Source organism: Phaethon lepturus, unplaced genomic scaffold (genome assembly GCF_000687285.1).
Source record: "Phaethon lepturus isolate BGI_N335 unplaced genomic scaffold, ASM68728v1 scaffold3987, whole genome shotgun sequence".
In the NCBI taxonomy this organism is placed as follows: Eukaryota; Metazoa; Chordata; class Aves; order Phaethontiformes; family Phaethontidae; genus Phaethon; species Phaethon lepturus.
In genome coordinates, this window is record NW_010550986.1 from 35,389 (window position 1) to 58,947 (window position 23,559).

At 36.4% G+C, this 23,559-nt stretch overlaps 1 protein-coding gene across 1 annotated transcript in view; it reads right to left on the reverse strand.

Moving 5' to 3' along the window:
- Positions 1–23,559, reverse strand: part of LOC104623571 (unconventional myosin-XVI-like) — a gene marked incomplete at both ends in the record, with an annotated part of 123,630 nt that overhangs the window by 31,392 nt on the left and 68,679 nt on the right. The window contains 3 exons of the mRNA XM_010290702.1: positions 8,647–8,847; positions 9,454–9,606; positions 18,575–18,647. Of these exons, the coding sequence (XP_010289004.1) occupies positions 8,647–8,847; positions 9,454–9,606; positions 18,575–18,647 (427 nt within the window). The remainder of the gene's footprint in view (positions 1–8,646; positions 8,848–9,453; positions 9,607–18,574; positions 18,648–23,559) is intronic.

The window sequence follows — 23,559 nt, forward strand, 5'->3', positions numbered from 1 at the left end:
ACACTTCTTAGGGACCTTCTTAGAATACAGTTTGGTTTTATTTACCTTGGGACCATGTTTATACCTAAAGCCTTTTTTAAATTTTTTATTGGATCTGTATCCTAAGCCTTTTAGATAGTTGGGGAAATTTTATCCTTGTATATTTAATAAAGCTGTAAATATATAATTAAGATTAATATTACTAAGTAGTGCATTAATTCTGTTTTCCATTGGGTCATTTGACAGTTATGTAATGCTATCTTACTCACAAAAGAGATTATATGACTTGGATGTGTATAATCTGTTATAGTTAGTAATTGTCAAATGATGTAATTAGTATGGCATCTGACATAGAAAAGGTATAACAATAGAATTACATTCTTTTCCATGACAGATGCAATGTTACTTAATTTTCTAATTGCATTTCCTAAAAACATACAACATAGTTAGCAAACTATTAGAATAATTTAAGTATACTGTTAAATGCTTTTAGTGTACTTAAAGTAAATGTTCCACTATACTGGTCCATAAAAGATAATTAACAGAACTTGTTTGACAAATCCATAATGCCAGTTCCTAATTGAGTGTCTTAGACTTTGAGTAAACTAAAAGACAGTATTGGTGGGAAGAGTAGGTAAGTATAGCAGTGGGAGATACTATATTATGATTAAGTGCCTAGATTGAAACAGGGAGAAGTTTCAGTACTGGTGTTGGTATAATACATCATGAACTTCCAGAACTATATTCATAAGACATCTCTCATATCACATAAAATAGATAAAAAGTTAGCAGCATTCCCTTTTATGAAGAAATTGCTAACTCTCTAACAGTTTTACCGTAGACTTGGTAAATTAATTCATTGCCTGAAGACATGAAAACTGACTCAGTGAAATGGCACTCGAGGGGTCCATATTCATTGTCAGTCCCACAAAAGAGAAAAAGAATGAAGTTCTCTTCAATTTTGTTAATTTAATCCTGCTCTCATCAGAGATGCCAATTTACATAGCGCTTTGCCTAAAGCACATATATTTCCCCCTGTTTTGTTCCGTTGGGTTTCTAAAGTAAATCTGGCCAAAACTCTGCACTGATTGGCACTCAAGCACAGCGGATAGCTATTCTGAGGAGACAAAATTCAAACAAATCTTGTATGATTCAGACAGGAAATGTACATTCGCTTAGATCATGGTTCCAGTATTCTAAAACATAGTCCTTATTCTCACTTGTATTTATTGCAGCTGTTTGCTCTGTCTTGTTTTACATGATGAACTCTTTGGGGTAGACAGTATGTAAACCTATGTGTCTGTGTTAACCAAAGGAAACAAGATCTTTAGATACTATCTGAACTGGTTGAACGATTTTTATTAAAAAAAAAAAGAGTATGCAATTCTACACCACATTTTATTTCATTAAAACAGGTTAAAACAAGAAAGGGATTGGATTTGCTTGCCGTCTTGATTTAAGTTCAGAAAGGAAGAGAGCTTAATCTAAGCATAGCGATAGTGGGGCAGGCCAAATTTTCATCTAGTACTGGATATTTAGGGGAAAATATTGAGGAATACTTGCACTCTGCCTCCTACCAGTTCCCCTCTCAGCTTCCAGGGCCCTGCCCATGAGGGAGCTTTTGACCTGCAGGCTGTATCTCATCTTTGTGTTTAATATCTTCTGACTGAGGTTTCTTCTGCGAGTCTCTGCTTCCAGAACTCATTAACATTTTCAGCATCTATAGCACTCTGTGGCAAGGAGTTTCATTACTTACTAGCTATGCAAAAAGATACTTAATTCTATTTGTTTTGAACCTGCCTCTGGCTTCATTAGTGGGCATGCTGGTCTTGGTTGACAGTTGGACTTGATGATCTGAGAGATCTTTTCCAACCTTAATGATTCTACAATTCTATCATTAATTATCTTCATGCCACTCTACTGTACATCTTCTCTTCTGAACTAAAGTATGCCCCCCTCATAAAATCTGATTTTGGTGAGGGATCTTACTTAAGTTTATTTGATTTCCCAACATACTTTGTCAACAGGTCCACCTTTACACATAGTTTTCATCAATTCCTTCAAAGACTCTTTTTTGTAAATAGTTTTCATATCTTGTGATAAGCCAAAAGCACTCATGGTTAATGACAGATTGAGCAGGAACCCTAAAACAAGCTAGGAAAATGCCACCCGGAATGCTAAGGTTGATTTGGCTGCATTCACAATTAAAAGGGAAAATTTTACTATTTTAATAACAAAATGTAACTCAGAAACTCAGAGCTTTGCATGTGTTGTTAAATTTAGTTAATAAGAAAATAATCAGTTTATACAGTTAAAAGAGAAATTTTTAAGAACATGTCCAAGGACAATTTCAGAGGGTCACTTGTAGTTGTTAATTTTCTGCCAGTACTTAAACGTGAGTGATATAATTTAAACGCTTGAATGTACCATTTTTTTAGGATCTCACCCTCCCAAAACAAGTCTTGTTAAGCAATGACTGAAGTAAATAATTTTATATAGTCTGTAAAGTCTTATTCTAACACTGTGATAGAAATAGTAGCATATTGAAACCAGCAGATATTTAGAAACAAAATAGGTGGAAGTGTTCTATTATTTTCTCCTGTAAGTGAAAGTCTAAAATTAAGTCTACTTAAAGAAAGAAAGAGAGAAAGAAAGGGAGAAAAAGCATGACTTTCTTGTCTGCGTGCAAAAGAGAATCTTTGTCAAGTAACCTTTATAGGCCTTGGTATAGCTTAGATTAGACTGATTTGATTGTTTCGTCTGGGGATTCAGCCTGCAGAAAAAATAGAGAAAATGAAAGCATCCTTATTGATTAATCCATCTCCTTTTGTCTTTTGATTTAGAGGTTCTGTTTCAGAGTCTGCCTGGGATATACAAGGCATTTCAGAGAAGACTGTCTTCGTGAAGGTGAGCTGACAGCTGAGAGGTATTTTTGAAATGCACATAGCTGAGAAATGGAACAGACATTGATCTGCACTTAAAGTACATTATGTGCCCTGCTTTATAGAGCAAAGAAGTTGGTCTTTAGGTCTGGTCACTTTATTACAGTATTATAAGTCAAAACAGTGGCAAGGGGCCTATCTGATTTGTAAATTGAAGTATAAATTTAAACTGCAGAAAGCTTAAATTATTATGACCTATTATTCAGATTACATGAACAATGGGGCAAATAGCTTATTATCTTGAACACCAGTATGTTAAATATCACTATTAGGTAAAGCTGTGTCTTTTGGCATTGTGCTAAGACAATATATTTCTGATTTACTTATTGATATGTTAATTCTTCTGTAAAATTAAAAAAAAGAACTCTGAGTCCTTGAAAAAGTTTGGTGATGGAATGTTATTCTTCAAAAATCAAGACTATCAGTACAGCTGACAGTTCAGAGATTCATGTGAATTCATATGAATTCAGAATTCGTGTGAAGCTCTTCATTATGTGAGAGCCCACAATGTAAATATTAATGTTATCAATAAAAGTACCTAGAAATTCAATATTACACATTCTGAGCATAGTTTCAGCTGATGGACGGATGCGTTGATCAACTGCACCCATAAAACACTTCGCTGCCTCAAGGCAAGCTTGCAGCGTGCGGCGTGGGACCGGCGTGCCTCCCCTCTCCCAGGGCTGCCAGGCTGGCAGTCTCCGCGAGAAGCAGCTGAGAATACCCACACTCATGTTAGGCATCAGAAACAAAGCGATGCCCCAGATGAGTAGAATTTTTCCAGAAGAGATCAGACTGCCAGTGTTCAGGGAAATGTGTTAAGCAACCTTCAGATAAAGCCTTCCACTAGGATTATTTTTTTTTTCACACAAAACCTAAATCATTCTTTTCTACCTTCTGCCTGAACAGAACAGATAAGCTTTTTGTCTTATAGCACTCAGATACCAAGACATTAAATAGCTCTTAGAAGAGACTCATAATGTGTCAAGGCATTGTAGGATTCTGTTCAGCTGCAAAATTAAAACTGGGAGATAAAGTAAAATACTTGATATGATTAAGTACTAATGTTCACAGTGGCCTTTGCTAAGCATGTGTTCATGTAGTTAACAACTGTATCATATTGCTCATGCAGAAAAAGACAGATTTAACGTTGTGCAGGCATAATAGTAAAATTCAAGAGAAATGAAGAAAAAGTTGTTTTCTTTCTTCCACGGGATCACTCTGTCACATTTATGTAAGACAATGTTCTCTCTCAGCTTCCACTGAAAAATCTCACCACTGTGTTGATTTCTTTTATGTGCAGAAGCTTACTTGTGCATATTGTTTTCTTCTTTTATTCCACTTTCTTCATTCCAAAACAGTAAAGAAAATAAGAAAAAATCAAAGGTCTCTCAGAATGATATCATACATATACATTTTCTTAAAGCTTCCGACAGAAAATCAAGTATGGATTCCAAATTCTTTGAGGTTTTTTTCCTTACATGTTACTCTGAGGCTCTTCTCATATGCCTTCTTCATCTCACTTCGACCTCACGCTTTCTTTTTTTCAATTCTGACCCATTGTTTCTTCTCTTTTTCTCTCAGTACTGCTTTTTCTGGAATGGTTTAAGGCTTATTAGGCTTGGATCAATAGTATGGCATGTGTAGTCCTAGGAAAAGCTATTAAGCATAAAACATAAAGGAATGGGCGATACCTGACAACGCATGACTACAATTAATCAACAAGACTTGGTAGTGGAAGAAAAGATAATTTTCCTATGGGTATCCCGACACAAAATGTTAAGATATGAACATGTTGGAGGTCTTTAAAACTGCATGGACACATCTATATCAGCTGTCAATCTCTCATAATATAAAGCTAGAGATACCAGATTTGTTCACAAAAGGTTGTCTGTCAATCTCAGTTGAATATATACAAAAGTAGAGCTCTTTGGTGAGGCAGTATTTTTAATAGCTGCATTTTCCAGTATAACTGCATTTATGAGTTTTTAAAATAGCTACTGTAAGTGTTTGAGTAAAGATATGAACCCAGTTCTTTCCGGACTTCAAGCTATGTCCGTAAACTACTGATGAAAAGAAGCCCAAATCACAAGGGTCCAGATGAGATTCATACCAGGGCCGACACAGGATATAATCTCTTTTTTTGCTCTAGATGACTCGCAGTAGCAGCTGTTTCACATCGGCTATGAGCTCCACTGCAGTTACAACTTTTGTTACCTAGAGAAATCAGGACGTCTGCCTTCACCTTCTAACACAGAGCCTGCATTCAGTGTGACTTCCTCCACAAACACCAGCCTAGACACATCACCCAAATATAAACGATTAAGCCTAGAAGTGAACAATTTCATGTTCAATTACCTGTCACATTTTACCGGTAATTTTTCTTCTGCCCTCTGGGTCTGATTCGTCTTTCAGTTATACTCATGTAAATAATGAGAAGCTTTGCCAAGTTAAAGGAGTTACGATTAGTGAGAAATTGTGGTAAGCGAGGATAAAATCAAGCCCCCTTGTTTTAAATTTGAGGATCTCTGAAGGTAACAACACAGAGAAGGATTGCTTTATACTTCACTTACTTTAAACTTATTTAATTGATATCAGACTATAAAAATGTCTCTCAAAAACCTGCCAAACTATACTGTTACTTTATATATGAAATTCTTATTTCTGAGTGCTAATAAAACCTGATATATTTAAAAGCCTGGTCCTTTAGCAATTTTCATAAGGTATAAATCACAAATGACTTCTGTGAAAAGCTACTAAATGTGGTAATAGCACAATCTAAAGAACAGCATCAGCAGTTTTAAAATCCTAGTTTTTCATATTCAACTTATCAACTCATGAAGACATACTAGTCTCAGAATAAACTAAATTTGTGTCATTATTTAGTACAGTAATGCTATAATCAGATTTTATGTAAATACATATCATAAATCACTGGTAATTTCAGTCTATGATAGCTAGATAACAGTTTCATGAGATATCAAAAATGCAGGTGTCCTTAAGGATTTTGCTCAATCAGTATTAAATTAAGGAGAGGTAAGCACTTGCATGGGAACTTTTCTCTTTTGGCAGGGCCAAGCATTTTACTGTTGTAAGGATGCGAAGAACAATCTGACTGTCTGGAATAGTTCCGTGGCCAATATAAATCACAGGATTTCCATTGACTTCAAAAGAATGTGTGAATTTACATTACGTGGAGAGCTGTCTATTTGTTCATACTTTTAGATTAAATGTCATTACTATTATTAGGAAAAGGTCAAACTAAGTGTCTATGTTATAAAAAAAATAAATCTGAACAACCATGCAAGGCTAAAACACGTTAAGGAGAAGTGTGCTCCTTACCACTCACAGCTTAACTTTCAGAACTAGGCACCTGAGACTTCGCAAGTCTTCCTACTGAGTGCTTCTTTGGAGAATAAGACAAACATTTTTTTCATTTTGAAGAAATGTGCTTATTATTCTGTCTGTGGTTTTAATGCAGCTGTCTTTCCACGTCGGTTTTTTGGTGTGTGGAACCTTTTAGACCTATTGTGATGAATTTTTATAATCACAACAGAAATCCAGGAAAAACTATTTACCTAACAAGTATAGAACAGATTTATAAATGCAATTAAACATCTGGAGTCCACGGTCAGTTCTTAACTCTGTCACTTTGAGTGCTATTAAGTTTCACAAAATCTTTGTTGTGTATTCCTACTGAAAAGTCCCAACAGTGGAGGTACTCAAACCACTTACTTAACTTTGGCAAATAATTTGAGTCTAAGTAGGCGGCCTTATGATGAAAGATGAGCCTCCAGGGAGTTATTCAGAGTATTTAGGTTAGGAATTTAAGCACTGCCCAAATAGCCTTAATCCTTTCCATAATGACCACATTTCTATCATTGGGCAGGAACAAATTTGCCTGCGTCAGAACACTACTCAACACTTCCATCAACTTCATTTCCAAATGAGGAGCCACAAAATAGACCTTCCCCATTTATATTGCTGTAAAGGACCCTAATCTGGTTAAAGAAGCTTAAGCGTGCACATTCCAACCTCTCATCTGTTCTGGAGAGCTCAGGGCATATAACGTTACCTTGAGATATGACAGTCAGCAAGTCTTTTTTTGGTGATGGAGACAAGCCTTGAACACACCTCGTAAGAGTACCCATTACCAATAGTCAACTGACTGGATGTTCAAGAGCATAAATCGATTTTACCTAAAATATTCACCATAGCAGAAAGTGTGTCATCTAGTACCTTTAGCAGCACGGATTAGAGATATTTTTCTGGTGTTCTTACCCTGGCAAGCACATAGAACTCCTTTCTGAATGTAAACTGATTTTCTTTAGCAGCATACCACATAAACCCCCTGCATTTGCTACTCAGAAAGTCTTGTGAGGGAAGGTTGCTCTAATTATCTCTCACAATAAGCAGCAGCAAAGCTATTACATTTGTTTTAGGACTGTAATACGCATTCTAAACAACAGACGCTATCATAGCTGCCCAATTTCTTGCTCATTGAACTCTTCTCTTCTGGCTGTTGCTTAGGTAAAGAGAGGAGCGTCCAGGTGTCAGTTGTCTCGTTATACTGAAGCACCTGCAGTTTCCACGTGTCTCCCATGGAGGATTCTGAAGTGATTAGGTAGGTATCATGTGCTGCCACTAAATCTGAAAAAGCCAGGTTCTGCCTGGCAGTGGGCTTTACTGAGCTCTCAGGTGTAAAGTAACCTACTGCATAAAGTCATCAACTAATAACACTTACATTTATATTTATAAAAAATACTGTGCATATGATCACGATGCAGTGGTTCCGAGGCACAGTAGCTAAGCAGTTTCTAAACGTGCTATGCACAAATCTTTTATGGAACTCCATCGGTGGATGGATAGTTCACGGGATCATCTGCAGAAGACTTAGAAATTGTGAAAGGACACAGAACAAGTTGTTCAGATGTAAAGACTGATTCCTGCGACCTTCAGTCTATGTTCTTACCGATTTCAATGGAAATTTTGGAAAAGTGATAAATAAGAGCCTCCATTGTATTGTGCCCATACAATCTACATTCGTTAGCTCATTTCAAATACCGTGCTTTGAACAGAGAAAAGTGGCAGCATGTCAGATTAACCAGAGGGACCAATCTGTCAGATTATCTAAAAAAAGTATTATTATGGCTTTGGCTTGTGCGTGGTTGTGGACACAATGTGAAAATAAGGGAATATTGGAAAGAAAAAGGTAAGAGGCCTATTTAACAGAACTGATTGATAACATTTTTCCCATGAACATTGCAGGAGGTGAAATGTGAAACATTCATCCTGTTTTGCAGCCATATTTAGAGACACTTAAAATGTTCTGGGATTTAGAAGAAAAAAAGGAAAAAAAAATTAATTACGATTACTAACACAACAACTTTTTTTTTTACCAGATGCATGCTGGTATCCAAGGTATCTACATATGTGGCACAGGACCTTCAGGGAACCTATAATGCTGAGGTATCTGAATCACCCCCTTCTTCACAAAGTGCTTACAATGAAGATGCTATTTAGGAGACAGAACCCTGCACAATATGATACAAAGTACAGGTTTTATACACTAGATATCGTATTGAGATTGTAAGCTGTCCTCTGAAAATTCATCACTAGAAAGTGAATTGTTATTTATAGGAGATAGTTGGAATAGCCATGCAGAATTGCGTTTTGTTTACTCTTTTTCATTGACTATGTGTAACCAATCATTCAAACAACTTACCCTCCCAGCATAATGCATGACAGTGAAGGTGGAGCCCTGATCTTTTGGAGCAAGGTTCCCATTTCCATCTTTTGTGGAGGAATATACTGTATTTGTGTCTGATGTATCCAGGTAAGACTGAATGCGTTTAGAAAGACTCTGTTCCACTGACCAAATAGATTGGCTTTCTTCATCCAGCATTGACAAAAAGCCTAATGGTTTCTGAAATGAAAAATAGATTTTTCTCATTTTATAGAGGAGCAATATAATTTCATCTGCTCCTTGCAGAGTAACACAGCTTGCAATTTAGCAAACAGAAACATGTGTCACCTCAAAGGAAAAAATGTTTAAAGTGTTCTGGTAAGTCTCCAAGGCTATGCACATCAGATAATCCTGCAAGAAACGTAAGGAATAATATTTCAGTTGCCAAAAATGGTAACTATTGATGATCTTTTAGGAAACAGATTAGGCTACTTCCTTAGAAGTTATACTCCAGAAAGTAGCTTCAGGCACAAAAGAAACTGTCAGGCTTACAACAGAGACTCGTCAGTCCTACAGCTGCATTAATGGCAGGGCATGATACACAGATGCGACACGTGAATCAGTACAGACAAGGAGTTTCTGTTCCATCTTCTGCAAGCCTGTTAGAAGGCTCTGTTAGCCCTCGAGCTACAAGGGCAGTTAGGACAGCCCACTCTGTGGTCTCTTTGGACCCATAACCTTCTCTACAGATTCATAAATCAGCAAATGCGGGCAAAAGTTTGTATTAGTCTAACATGCAGAGGCTCCGTATAAATATACATAGTGTAAAATGGATCTGAAAACTACCTGAAAGAAAAAATCCAAGGCTGCAGTATGGTTACCAGGAGAATACACTGTTTCCATGGCAACTCCCTCTTGTACACATTCTGCTTGCTCTTGTAGGAAAAGCACTTCATTGATGTACTGGTGTATCTTCTCATTGGTCATGTTGACACACAGCTATCGTGAAAGGAAGAAAAATTAGTATTAGAAGTTTACTGGATAATTCATCGGTGTAGGTTTTACTGCACGTCTAATATTGAATTTGATGAAATGTCAATCCACAATATGTTCTCTCTCGGCAGACCATAGATTAGCAAGACCCTAGGGAAATTTACATTTTAACAGCTATTAGTATTAAATTGGGAATAAACAGTTCTCCGTCTGCACAGTCCGTTGTGAATTCCATGTAAGAATTATCAAATACCAGCTTTATCAAATGTAGTGCAAATTTACACTAATTCTATTGATCGAAGTGGGGTAACGCTATGTATAAATTGATACACTTAATATGCTTCTGCAGTTTATATTCAGGAAGACTACAGAGATGCAATGTGTTTTTAATAAAAATAACTGCATATTTGGTTAGGATCCTGACTCTGTAGTTAGTTCAATGGTAACAAAGACATTCAAACTCCTCTTCAACATATAATGTCACTGAGGTCTAAAGCAGTCTCTGAAGAATTCATTGTGCTTTGCCCAAATATATGTCACAAACACCTAGGGACATTTTACCAGACGCTTCTCTCCATTTTATTGATATTTGAAGGGAAGTTTGTTAGGAAAACGGTCTTCAGTAGAAAAGTTCAAAGTTTGGAGAGGTAAATAATATAAAAGCCACTCAAATATTGTCTTTAATTGCCTTGTAAGACATGTAGTGCCACTTTTGCAAAATAAATAGTTTAAAAGGGATTTCATTTTCAATTAAAAACAGGTGGGAGTTGTATCATCTTACTTTGGAACCTTACATATTTTATTCAAAGCTCACAATCTGCAAAAAAAGTAAATATTTAATAACTTTGTGGAATAAGTGTTTTAACTGTTTTATTTATATTAAAGTGGAAATTTTAGTAAAAATTTCTAAAATCTCCTCCAATGCTATGCTAACTATCACTAAGAAATTAAGAAAACAGAAACTCCTAAAAGGATCAAAGAACCCTTTATAAGAGGAATGATGCAAAAATGCTTGCTTGCAGTCTATTTTTAGACTAAACTAGTCACATATTTATTTTGGCCATAAACTACATCCACCATGAATAAAGTATATAAAAGTAATTCCACCAGCAAATTATATTAAAAAATATGAAATTTTTAGATCAGTCCTAAACAGTACACGGCTTAACATTCAGATGAGGGAAAAGAACTCAAGTAATGTGTAATAGCTGCCTGAATTTTCCATTAACACCTCATGCTAGTATAGTCGACTTGCACTGGCTGTACAATGAAACAGACTGGTGTGAATAACAGTAGGGAGAAATAAAACAAAACCCCTTTTTTATAACCAAATATCTGTTATTAACTGTCTTTACCAATGCATGATAGTGCAGACAAAAGACAATCTTGAATAAAACCACTATTTTTTAAAAGTGGGATTTCTAAAGATTCAGATTGTTATCTCATTTTATTAACAATGAAAGTACACAATTGACTTATCTACTACTATCTAATTATTTTATGGAAAAAGTCAGCTTTTTTAACTTTGTCACAGGCAAAATACGCTTTACTGATAGCTCTTCAAAATCTAATTCTAATTACAAATTCTTTTCAGAGCTTCTAAACATTATTTCAGAAGGCAGACATAACATTTCAAGCTTATACTTCACAGAATATGTAGAGCCCTAAAATGATGCATGCTGTGTATATCTTTATTTGCGAATTACTCATTTAGAGAACCACATCATTTAACTTTACACAAGTATATTTTACTATAAAAGACAAAATCACTACAAACTCATTTACTTTTTATTACGTGAGGATCTCCTAAAATACATAAAACCTATTAATGTACTTGAGGACCTGACTACGCAGCAAAATTATGAAACTACACAATTCAAGACGAACAGAAAGACTGTCTTAGTCATATCTTAAAAAGATCTGATTAATAACATCGATTTTAACTGCCAAAAGCAAAAGGCATAGTATTTTGTTAAAATATTCCTACATAACACTTTGGGCTGTGAAAGAAAAAGGACCCACATTTATAAATTGCCAGCATATTACGGCATACGCTGGCGCCCTGTTTAGTAACACAAGCAAATACCATGGTTGAGGCTGGCAGACTTGCCGTAACGACAGCAAGGTTCTGCAAACGGGACCAGAACGCGAGCTCAAGCGCCTACACAAGCGGCGGGTTCTAGCAGTGGCTGTGAGCAACAGCTCTGCAGAATGAGAACCAGGGGACCAGCCCGGGTCTGCTGAAAATCAAGACATTCTGATCATATCTTTCTCCATTTTAATGTTTTATACAACCTGCTGGGAAAAGGTAATAAAATGAATGTTTCCCATGAAAAGCTTGACACAGGTTGACGTAACAGTTAAAACAGCTGAAGTGTAGAAATCGGATGAAAATGAACTAAACTAGCTTTGCTAATCCAACTTCTTTTGCTCCATGTCATATGAAGTCCTATATAAAACAATGACATATTTTCTGTCCAGAAATATGAGAAGTTCAGAAAACTACATTTTTTAAACAGGTATTTAATTGCACCATGAAAATTAGATGGAAATGTAGTAGTAATAAAAGTAAACACAATGAAATTTTTACCTAAAACAAATGTTGTGGGAATAACGTTAAGCATTGTATATTGATTTACCTTGCAGCATTAGTCAACATAATCTATGGTACTTTTTGTCACTGAACACTGTTAAAGTTCTTCACATGCCTCTTACTGGCTCCATTGTATATCTCTTCTGTAAGAAATCCTCTTTTCTGTCTGTCTTCCTTTCTAATCCTAACTCATTATCATGTTTCAGTGAAAACAAGTACACCATCTATTTGCCTAAGTCTTCATTAAAAAGTACCTCTAGAATATTATCAGAAGAAAAAAAAATAATTTCTTGTTCAAGCATTTAAACAAACAATTTGAAATATTATCCATATTATACAATTTGGAAAATAATATAGCGACATTTGGTAAAAGCAGTTAAGTATTCATCACATTAGACAGCGTTAGCTTGATCTCCCTTTTTTCACTACCTTTGACCAGTTAGTACCATTAATTACACTACAAATTCAAATTTAGGTAGAAGATCAAAATTGTACTGTGCTCCGAAGACAGAAAAGCACTTATGACTAATGAAATTTTCCTGCTCTTCACTTTTTATAAATAGCTATTTGAAAAGGCACAGCCAAAAAAAAAAAGGGAATTTGTGGAAAGAAAACTTGGTGACTGTCAATCAGTGAGGGACGATGGATGTAAACACCCTTTGGAAATCTCATTTACATGCTTTGGTCATGCAGAAGGATTAGCTCTCTCAAGGGATGCGTATTCAGAGCATGGAGTGCTTACAGCTGTCATATCAACACATCTATCAAGTTCTATGTTATTGGCCAAGATGGTGAAGCTACGATGCCAAGTTTAATTTGCAAGAATGTGCTCTAGCATTTCTCAAAAATGTAATTCTAAGATAGTGGAAGGCAGAATCATCTTCTATTTACTGAGATTGGACTCCAAAAATATTTTTAAACCTAAGGTTGATAATAACTTATTTCTCAGAACTATCTTGATCAATGTTCCCCCTTGTATCTGCTACCCAAACACTTCCACATCCTTCTTTTTATGTAAACTACCAATCAAAACCTGGCTCTTGCTGCTCCACAACAAGGATTATTAAATCCTTGCTGTGCATGGAGGCTAGCAAAGGTCTGACCTAAAAATATCACGTCATTTTTCCTTGTTAAAGGCTGAATTAAGATAGTAAAGCACTATCCCTCATCCTGTGGGGAATAAGGAACACCTCAGCACTGGGAACTGCAGTGGGAAGTTCTGCATTCAAGTCCCCGTGTGGTATCAGAGCTCAGTATGCACCAGCAGCCACCTATTCCACAGGTTAGTACAGAGGCAAGCAGGACCATCCGTCTGTGCTCTGGACAGGCAAAACCAAGAAAGTCTGACTTCTTCTGCATAAAATAAAATATTGGAATGCTCCTTCAGACTGTCCGAATGTAAAAACTTGAGTGCATGACCTTGTGCTATCACCGAGACTGCAATGACTGTAGAAAAGTCATGTAACTTTTACCTATTCGCACCCATCTATCTACAAAATACGCAACATGAGCTTACATTTGGATAGCTAGAAACAGTCTCATGGATGAGGCAATGCAATTTAATATAAAAATATTCTGTTATGGCTCTTTTAGCTAGGAAAGGTCACATGACAAAATTAAATGAAATCTCATCAGGATTAACTGATGAAATAAAATGCTGAGAAGTTAAAACCTACCACTCCTAATAATAAATACAGGTGAAAATTCCTGTGGACACCTCTGGGTTGTATGAGCCCTTCTGCTTCACTGTAGTGACTCTGAAGTGAAGTCCTGAGTGGGGCAGGCAATGCTTTGTGCTCTTGGAGCCAGCTGGCTCCTATCGCAAGAGACGTGCTGCACAGAGCTGCCACAGGAGCCATCCCTCTCCCAGCGCTCTACTGCATCGCAAAGATAATGCTGCACATATACTTTAATGGGTATAGAGTTGAATGGGAGTCAAGAGATACTTGACTGTTTCCATGATCTGCAGTCCTAATTCCAATAAATTACTTATATTTCCCATGAAAAGGAGGATATATATATATCATAGTATCACAGAATGGTTTGGGTTGGAAGGGACCTTTATGATCATCTAGTTCCAAACCCCTTGCCGTGGGCAGGGACGTATTTCACTAAACCAAGTTGCTCAAAGCCCCATCCAACCTGGCCTTGAACACTTCCAGGGATGCGGCATCCACAGCTCCTCTGGGCAACCTGTTCCAGTGCCTCACCATCATCACTGTGAAAATTTCTTCTGTATATCTAAACTAAACCTATCTATCTTCTTTCAGTTTAAAGCCATTACCCCTTGCCCTGTCATGACATGCCCTTGCAAAAAGTCCCTCTCCAGCTTTCTTGTAGGCCCCCTTCAGGTATTGGAAGGCTGCTATAAGGCCTCCCAGAAGCCTTCTCTTCTCCAGATTGAACAACCCTCTTGGCCTTTCTTTGTAGGAGAAGTGTTGCAGCCCTCTGATCATCTCTGTGGCCCTCCTCTGGCCTTGTTCCAACAGGTCCATGTCCTTCTTATGCTGAGGACCCCGGAGCTGAATGCAGTACTCCCGTTGGAGTCTCACAAGAGCAGGGTAGAGGGGGAGTATCACCTACTTTCTTCTGCAAAACTTAAGACGTCTACAGAGGCAAAATACCATGCAAGTGTTAAACATGTTGTTTAGCATGAGCTAAATATTTTTTCAGTTTACCACTTGAATTAGACATCAGAGAGAAAAGATTACTATAGCCCGTTTTATTTAACTGCATTATTGCTCTTTATGATACTTCCACAGCTGCAGACCTCCATTTCCATAGAAAGAGCTGACTTACTGCAGGGGGAAGAAAAGCTACTCTTGCTGCTCTGAGGTCTGGTTCTGCTGCTATAATAAAGTTTTCTTAGAAACAATTAGTGGAAAATGATACAGGCAACTTCATCAGCCTTCCCTCCTCCTTATTGCTTGTTATGTTCATTTGCTCTGAGTTCTTTCCATTTGTGCTGCATGCTTTTGTGGTCAAAGAATATCCTAGCATACAGAAGATAGCAGCATAAACTTTTAAAGACATATCAGCATTCCTTGACTGCACTATTTGGAGATGTGCTGTGAAGGAACCATGAATAAGATCTAACCTAGCTTTAAATAACTACAGTCCCTCTCAAACAAGCAAACCTAAGAAAACCTTGAAAACTAACGTTGAAAACTGCCATTGCTATTTTTGGTGGAGCACTCATATTTCCTGAAATGATCACAAAATGAAGGCCATTTCTGTGCAGAACAGGACAGACAAATCTGCTCACTTCTGACCATGTTCCAGTGTGGCTGTAGCTGTTCTGGCACAGCAGGTATGCAGCTGCTCTAGGAAAATTCTGTTCCCAAGCTAATGATCACTGCTAGGAAGTGATTGTAAATTGTAATTGGGGTGAGCTAAAAGTGTACTGTAGTCGTTTACCATAGCTCAGCTGATGAGCAGTAACTCACTGACTCCCTCAGACTGTGGCTTCTTAAAAACACTGTCCTTTCTCTTTCAGCTTTTAAATTTCATACCAAAATTCACAACTTCACTCACTAACACTTATTCCATACACTTATTTACTGCTATTTTAGAATTTAGAACTTAGAATTACATGTCCTATTTTTGCTTTTATAAATATAGTGTTGCACACATATGTTCTATAAAATGAAGACTTACCAATGCTCACTAAGTACAAGGAAAACCGAGCACGTAATTAACACCGTTTTTAAATTCTAATGTTTTCTTCTTTATAATTGTCTGTGCAACTTTTCTCCTTGCAAGTTGTCAGTCACATCATCTTGCCTGCAGAAGTTACCACATTCTTGGTGTAGCCATAATTAACCTTACTTTTCTAGTTCTGTGACATCTATTGTCCTAGGCATTGCCCATGAACCGTTCCTAGACCAATTCTTTGTTTGCCTTTGACAGTTCAATTATCTAATGCCTTGTCATTACAACACACTCACTGGAGTGAAGAAGTTATTCTACCTGTTTTATCCAGCTCTCTCTTCCCGACCCGTCTTCAAACTCAGTCTATTAAAATGAATTGCTTAAATTGACATGTGATTTAGTATCATATTGCTCTCTTAATTATGATATTAAACTGTCTATCAACTGACCTGATCTGAGGCACCAGAAAGATTCACGCAGCTGCTTGGAATGTCTCCAGATTTGGGCAATCCGGAGGTTTTAAACTTCCTTGAAAACTGTTGTAATTTTTTTCAAGAAAGCAGGCAAACAGGTATCACAAAGAATGCCTTGTCTTACACTAATTTGAGACAAAAGGTTAATTTTCCCCAAATTACTTTTGTAATGCCATTTTAGTATATGTTAATCTAAATGTGATGAAAAAGTAATCTTTATGGCTTTTCCACTGTTTGGCTGTAACATTTAATGTTAATGTTCTGCAATCACAGGCCTTGACACTGGGCATGTTTGCAGACATGATGCAATGTTTTGCACGAGGACCCTATCTGGGCTAACAAGCCTGTTTATCATCAGGGTTAATGAGCCCAGGCAGAATGCTGAACTAGGCTAGACTACTAGACAGCTCAAGATATTGAGTGCAGGCTGTTTTGGGTATGTCTGCATGATTACATTGTGCCATGTGGAGAAAAAAACTGCTTCTCTTCATTGATGCTGCAACCTATCACTTCAGGAATCGGATTTGTTAATCACTTTATAGAGTCTATATAAAAATGGACTTTGTAATTCCCTCATCTCTCGTCTATTTTTTCAGGAATGCAGTTCAGTAGTTTCTGAGGTAATGACTCAGAGTATTACCCGATATTACTCAACAAAATGCATTCAGTCCAGGTGGAGAGACAGAAAGTGTCTCTTGAAATATATTTATTTGGAAAAAATAAAATAAAAATGCAAAGTTAACTTGGAAATTATCATGTTTCCTATGCAGAAATCATAAAATAAATGACTTCTTACTCATTTTTCTTTAAGTCTCATATTTTCTCTTCAAATATCGTCTGCAGTCACTAAGCAGAAAATGACTTACTCCAGAAACTGGAATTCATGGTATTTCATTATGTCAGTTGCTGAACTTATATGAGTTTCATGACAAAAAATAATGCAGAACAAATTCAAAGGAAAATAACCAATAAGTCCCAAGATGCACACCTCTCTTTTAAGATGCATTTAAAATGCATAGAATACTTTATCCTTATTAATCAGTAGGTTTTATGGAATATTTTGCACATGTTCAGTTGGTTAAAATGTTTTATATTTTTCACTTGGTATTTTCCCCCAAAGTAGACATTCACATTGAGTAATTGACTGTGAACATTGGCACACATCAATAGTCCTTAATCCAGCAAACTTTTAAGCATGGTGGAACTGCAACAGCAAAAAAAATTTTGTAGGAACTGGAATATGTTTTTTTGCATTCCTACATACTCTTTTGAAGGTAGAAGTTGACCCTGTTTGTGCTTCCAAACATTGGGAAATTGGATAGGCATGTAATCATGGTACACAAACTGAACTAATGGGGCTCTATGATTTCTATTTCACTTGAAAGAGAAAGTTGAGCCATAAAACAATGGATTGACTGGGATGAAGGGGCAAATTCTGATTTCAAACAATAACAGGTCCTTTGCTGTTGCTAATGCCATCTCTATTCTTTTCTATGCTTTGATTTTCTATTCTGTGCTTTGATTTTCTTCTGCTGCATTACAAAATGAATGAACAACTGAACAATAACTTAGATAGGTATCTCTTTTAGTGTGTTGTGAAGAGCTGCTAATGCTTTCTGAAATATGTAATTCACAAAAGCTTTGGTGTTCAGAGATTAATGTTGAACGTGGGCAAACAGTTCTATAATTTAAAAAAAAAATTGATATTTAAAAGGATTTTTAAGCATTCAATGAGCTAAAGTTTAATTTATTTTCTATGGATGTAATTCAATTTTTTAAAAAGTCACATATGGCAAAGTCACACAGAGGTGAATGCACCAATAATGGCACTTAAGATAATGTAATATTTTCATTCTATTTTTTCCCCAAGGCTTCCAAAGACCTTTTGATCTTTCTTCCAATCCAGTGTATTGTCCTCCTACTCACTGACCTAGTTGAAGTATCACTTCCACAATCATGAAAACAGGCAATGCTAGGTATTTTTCTCAGATTGTCTTTCAGTGCCGATACTACCCCTCTTCCAAGTCATTATGGTAGATGTTTACTAGATTCTTTTAAAATGATGAATAACTGTACAAATCCTGGTTTTTAATTCACACCCATATAGGCAGAATGGGAAAAATATATTTTAGAGCACATTTTCTTGTCCATGTGTTTGTAATGTGATCAAAATGCGTGTTTTGGCTAAAACCCAAAACCTCAATAGAAGAATTAACATTATCGGTTACAGTAAATTCAACAAAACATATCCACTTACCTGTTCAAAAGTATTCTTTTGAAATTCTTCAAATCCAAAAATATCCAGTACTCCAATTTCAGATACCTGGTCACTGAGAAAAACAGATGTTGCAGATAATTCAAACAAGTGAATAATATATCTGTTGTTCGTGACAAAAGTATTTCTGTTCTAGGACGACAGCAGGCTGTATTTGAAAAACACAGTATGGAATACACAAGCAGACCATGTAGACAACAGAATCAAAATTCAACCCACCAACCTATTTATACTGAACAGAAATAAAAAAGCAGGGTTCAAGATTGTTTTAGCAGCCACTTTAAAAACTAAATTTGTAAGAGAAAGAAAAAATATAAGCTTCGTTAAAGTCCAGTTACTAAAGGTGTAGGTATCTATTCACTCAGATTAGGAATAGCCATTTAGGGGAAGTTTCAAAATTCCTTGGTTGCACTCAGATACCCCTTCCAGTCTATATTTCTTCAACAGCCGGAACTGCTCCTCCTGAATGTACTTCAAGGGGAACCTGTTAAGCCAAATCTTCTCTGTGCCAGCATCAAGTAGAGGCTGCAAGCTCAAGCTGCCCAAGAGGTTACATCTCTCAGGGGAAAGAACAGTCTGGATCTGGGCATGAAGAAGAGAGATGTTTCTTTTCTGTATATATAAAGGAATACTTGTTGGCAGTGCATCCGATTTGTCATGTGCCACTGCTTGCATTCAGGGAAGGGCTTTTATTTTGGCCTGATGGAAGGGTTAGGGCAGGGCAGTCACCTAGGATTTGGACAGGAGAAATGGGAAAGGGACAGAGGTGTTATTATTCTGTACTTACTTAGGACTAAGTCATTGTAAACCTGATTTGGAGAAGAAACTAAGTTCACTATGGGGAGCAAAATTAATGTTCTGGGGTATCCTGTTGCCTGCTTTGGAAGGATTTGAGAACTCTATATGAAAGGGCTGGATCACTGAGGCTTGTCTGCTTCTGTATTTTCTTCACTGTATCATTAGACAGAGAAAATAAAAAGGGTTACAGTAAAAAATGTGTTGCAGGTTGCCTATGTGAATGCAGTGGGACTTCTACAGAGTGAAATGATCTGCCAGCAGGATGAAAGACCTTGCGATATAGCCAATGGCTTTCTGGAACAGGAAAGATCAGTAAAGGAAAAATCATTCTTCTTCCTGAGGAAGGAGATGGACACTTTTCTAAAGCAGATGAGTTTTCCTTTTTCTTTGCTAACATAATTTGTAAATATATGGGGTTATACGTATACAAATAATATTGCAGCCTGCTGTTTCTGAAATCTACTTTTCCTTCCACATTTTTCCTCCACGTTCCATGGTTCCTCTATGTCTAAATCCATGTGTATATCAGGATATAGATGTAAAGGAAAAAAGGTGATCCACTGTTGAAGTACTTTAGTGTAGTTTTATTACGGTCATTGTAAACACTACCATTTAATTAGGTGAGGTTCCATCCCTGAAAATAAATTCCAATATAACAAACAAAAAAAGTAAAATAATAAAAAAGTTGAGTACTACAAAACAAGGTAGGAAAAACAATGCTCAAGGACAAACAGAGCCTTCTTCAGAAATCATACCCAAGAGGTTTGTCTTCATTTCTAAAGCATACTGGTTCAATGCACAACTGATCGTCACAAGACTTGCTATGCGCGTAAATGTCAGACTTACAAAGTTGCATAATAAATCTAGTCTAGAATGACTTTGTTAGACAGGAGAGGTTATCATGAGGTCGATTAGCCTCCAAAGGAATTTCTACAAGAAGAAGCATAAAAATATGTCACCACTTCCATCTCTAGCAATGAGTGCAATTTAAATTGTGTTTTAAAATGTCTCACTGTCAAGTATTCCTGATTAGAGATGGGTGTATATTCCTTGTCACAATGTGTTTTCAACACAACCAGTCCATTTCTATAAAGAGTTAGACATTTTGAAAACAAACTACCTGAGACTATTATTGAAAGCCAGAATTATTACGTTATTTAAATAAGTTTTGGAAAAAAAGCAAATTGTAATTTCAGAGTACTTAAGTTTTCATTCGCACTTTATCATTTTGTCGTTTATATATAGCTTTCCTTATAGGAAGTCAAAACATGAACTGCTGTGTAATATTGCACAACAGCTGAAATATTACATTGTATTTCACAATTATTAAGAACAACTTAACATGGATGGAACAGCTTATCCCTTCGTTGTCTGATTCAATGAATAGATTTGAGGCTGGATTTCAATGTCTCAGTTGACTGCCATGACTGCTATTTTGTCAAATTAGTCCCTCCTACTTTTTCTTAAGGAATATATGAACACTTGCCTAAGGAAAAGATCTAAACAGACTGACTTAATCAATTATTCAAAATCAGGCAAAATAGGAACCTGGCCCTAGTTTCTAAAACTCCAGGTACAAGCCTTAGCAGCCAGTCTATTGCCTACCTCAAATAACATTCCTTATCAAAACTGTGATATTTCGAAGAAATATCTTGATTTGCTGGAGATGCATTTGTTGACAGGAAAACATGTCATCCCAATTTTTTTTATGAACTCCACTTGATAATCTTGGCCTTGTATTATTAGAAGATGCACATACTACATGAAAAGAGCTGGAGGTTTTACATAATTAATATCTTGCCTACAGGGCAAGCATGACAGAACAAGGCTCTTCATCCTCTACAACAGTGACATTTTATTACTACATTATGGCATTTATTTGCAAAATCTCACCAACCATTATAGTAATTTTCTGTATGAAATTATTGCCCAGATTTTTGAAATTAAATAGCAACAAACAGCACAATATCAAAATTAAAAGCCTTATTTTTTATGTGACTATAAATTACTTTGCTTTGTTTTACTCTTTTTTCTTGCCTTCCTCTCTTCTATACCACTTTTCTTCCTAGAGGAAGGGTCCATATATGTTTTTCTTGGCTAGCTGACAATCATATTCATTGCAGCAAAATTACTTTCCTTAAATTAATCATAGCAGAGATTCCCAAGGCAAAATAAAGCATGAATGATCCCATGTTTACAAATGAAAGGGCATGTCACCAGTGTCTAAAAGAACAAATATTAGAAAAGAACACTTTTTGTTCTGAAAAATCCCCTTATTTTACTTTATTCTTTCATGGTTGCTAAACATCACTCACCCTTTTCCTCATTATGTTTCAGATATTCAATATTTACTATGTAAAAATAAAACAAGTATAGTTTTAGTGGGGACTGAGACTTTGAATTCAAGTTTGACAATATTTCCTAGCATAGAAATTAGAAAAACAGTAATTTGCCAATATTTGAAGAACGTGTTTACCTCTTAGACCAGTACATAGCTGTGAATAGTGAAAAACAGGCATGGGTGTTAACCATAACTCATTTGATTTTTGTGATTTACAAAACAGCATTTTGACAGGTAGTATTTTACAATGTCTGCAGTTTTGCCTTTTTCCTCAGAATGACATCTCTGTAAGCTGACCTTTTGATCTTGTACACTTAACAACTGCATTATAAAAAAACTGCATAAAAATTCTTGGCAACTCCTAAAAACAATACACATACACCAGACATCCTGTTTGATGATCTACTGTCTTGGCAGACAACTTGCCATTTGTCAAGAGATGCTCTTGACCCGTTTGTTACTCCTGGCAAGGTGAACAAAATTCCCTTTACAATACTTCTGACCCAATGCTTCAGACAAACCTACAGGATGTTATTTGATCACTCTTTTTTCACCCCAGATGGTTTTCAGCTCCAAAATCCATAGGGGTCATTCCCATTGTCATTTTTTTGTAATCTGCCTACATAAAGTAGTGAAGTGAATCTGTTGAGGCAGGATGATCTAACGTGCTTTTTCATCTGCCCCAGATACAGCGTTTCTTGCTCTTCCTCCAAATTCTGCCAGTAACCAGGAAGGAAGCCAGTAGGCTTATGTCTGATCTGGATAAACTAGAAGTAATACTGATTAATGAGGAACTATTTCTAGGATTAGATGAACTGTATAACCTAGCCTTCAAATGAACACCCTCAGAATCCTACTTAAGACTCCCTCAGTTCTCCCAGGGGGACAGATTACACCTGTTGCCATAAATATGGTTCTTGAAGGGAACAGGCTGAATACTCCCAGTTGTATATGCTCTTCATCTCATACAATTACTGAAAAAACCTAGTTCCTGAGACCTTTAAGAGATTTTTCTGAGTTTTTTTTAAGATTCTGAGATGTTTGCTGAGATTTGGTGTCATTGACACATCTCTCAATCGTCTTGCTCAACAACTGCCATTTTTCTTTCAAAATTACCTTACCCAGGTGTGAGTGGTATAGATAGAGACAGTGATTGGACACAGTGGAAAGAAACACTGGCTCCTTATCTGATAAACATTTCTTTGAGTGACTTGACAGGTATGGCAGGAGGGGAGAAGTATTTTTGCCAATAGACTCAAGATCTATAGCCTTCTCATCAGTAGCATATACTCTTCCCCAATTCTTTAAATCAAAATTTGTTCTGTGCTTTAAAAAATGGTGTTTCCTTATTTAATGAAACACTGGAAATGATCCAGACTGAAGCAGATCTCAAAATACGATATTATGCACCATATTGTATTAGATGCTTTGTACTGTTTCTCTGTTTTAAAGGTTTCCCTACCTCCACATATAGAGGTGATTATTATTATGCTGTGGGTTCATATTCTGAACAGGAACTCTCTTTCTGTCCTTCCTGCATTCCCAGCACCCTTCTATTGGGTTCAATAATAGGTAAATAAATATTTTAGCTTGTGCTCTGATCTTTTTTTTTAATCTAGGAAGATTTCTGTTTCAGAATATCCCGTTCAATAAATAAGGTAATGCGTATTAAGAAGTTTGTAAATGAGACTCCTGAGATCTTTCCTTTGCCCAAATAAATGTTGCCACTGCTACTCTCTGGCAATATTTGAATTTAGCTGGGAATAAGATTGCACAGTCAGAATACACAGTCTTTCAGAAAATACCTATTTAGAAATATTCTTTATGC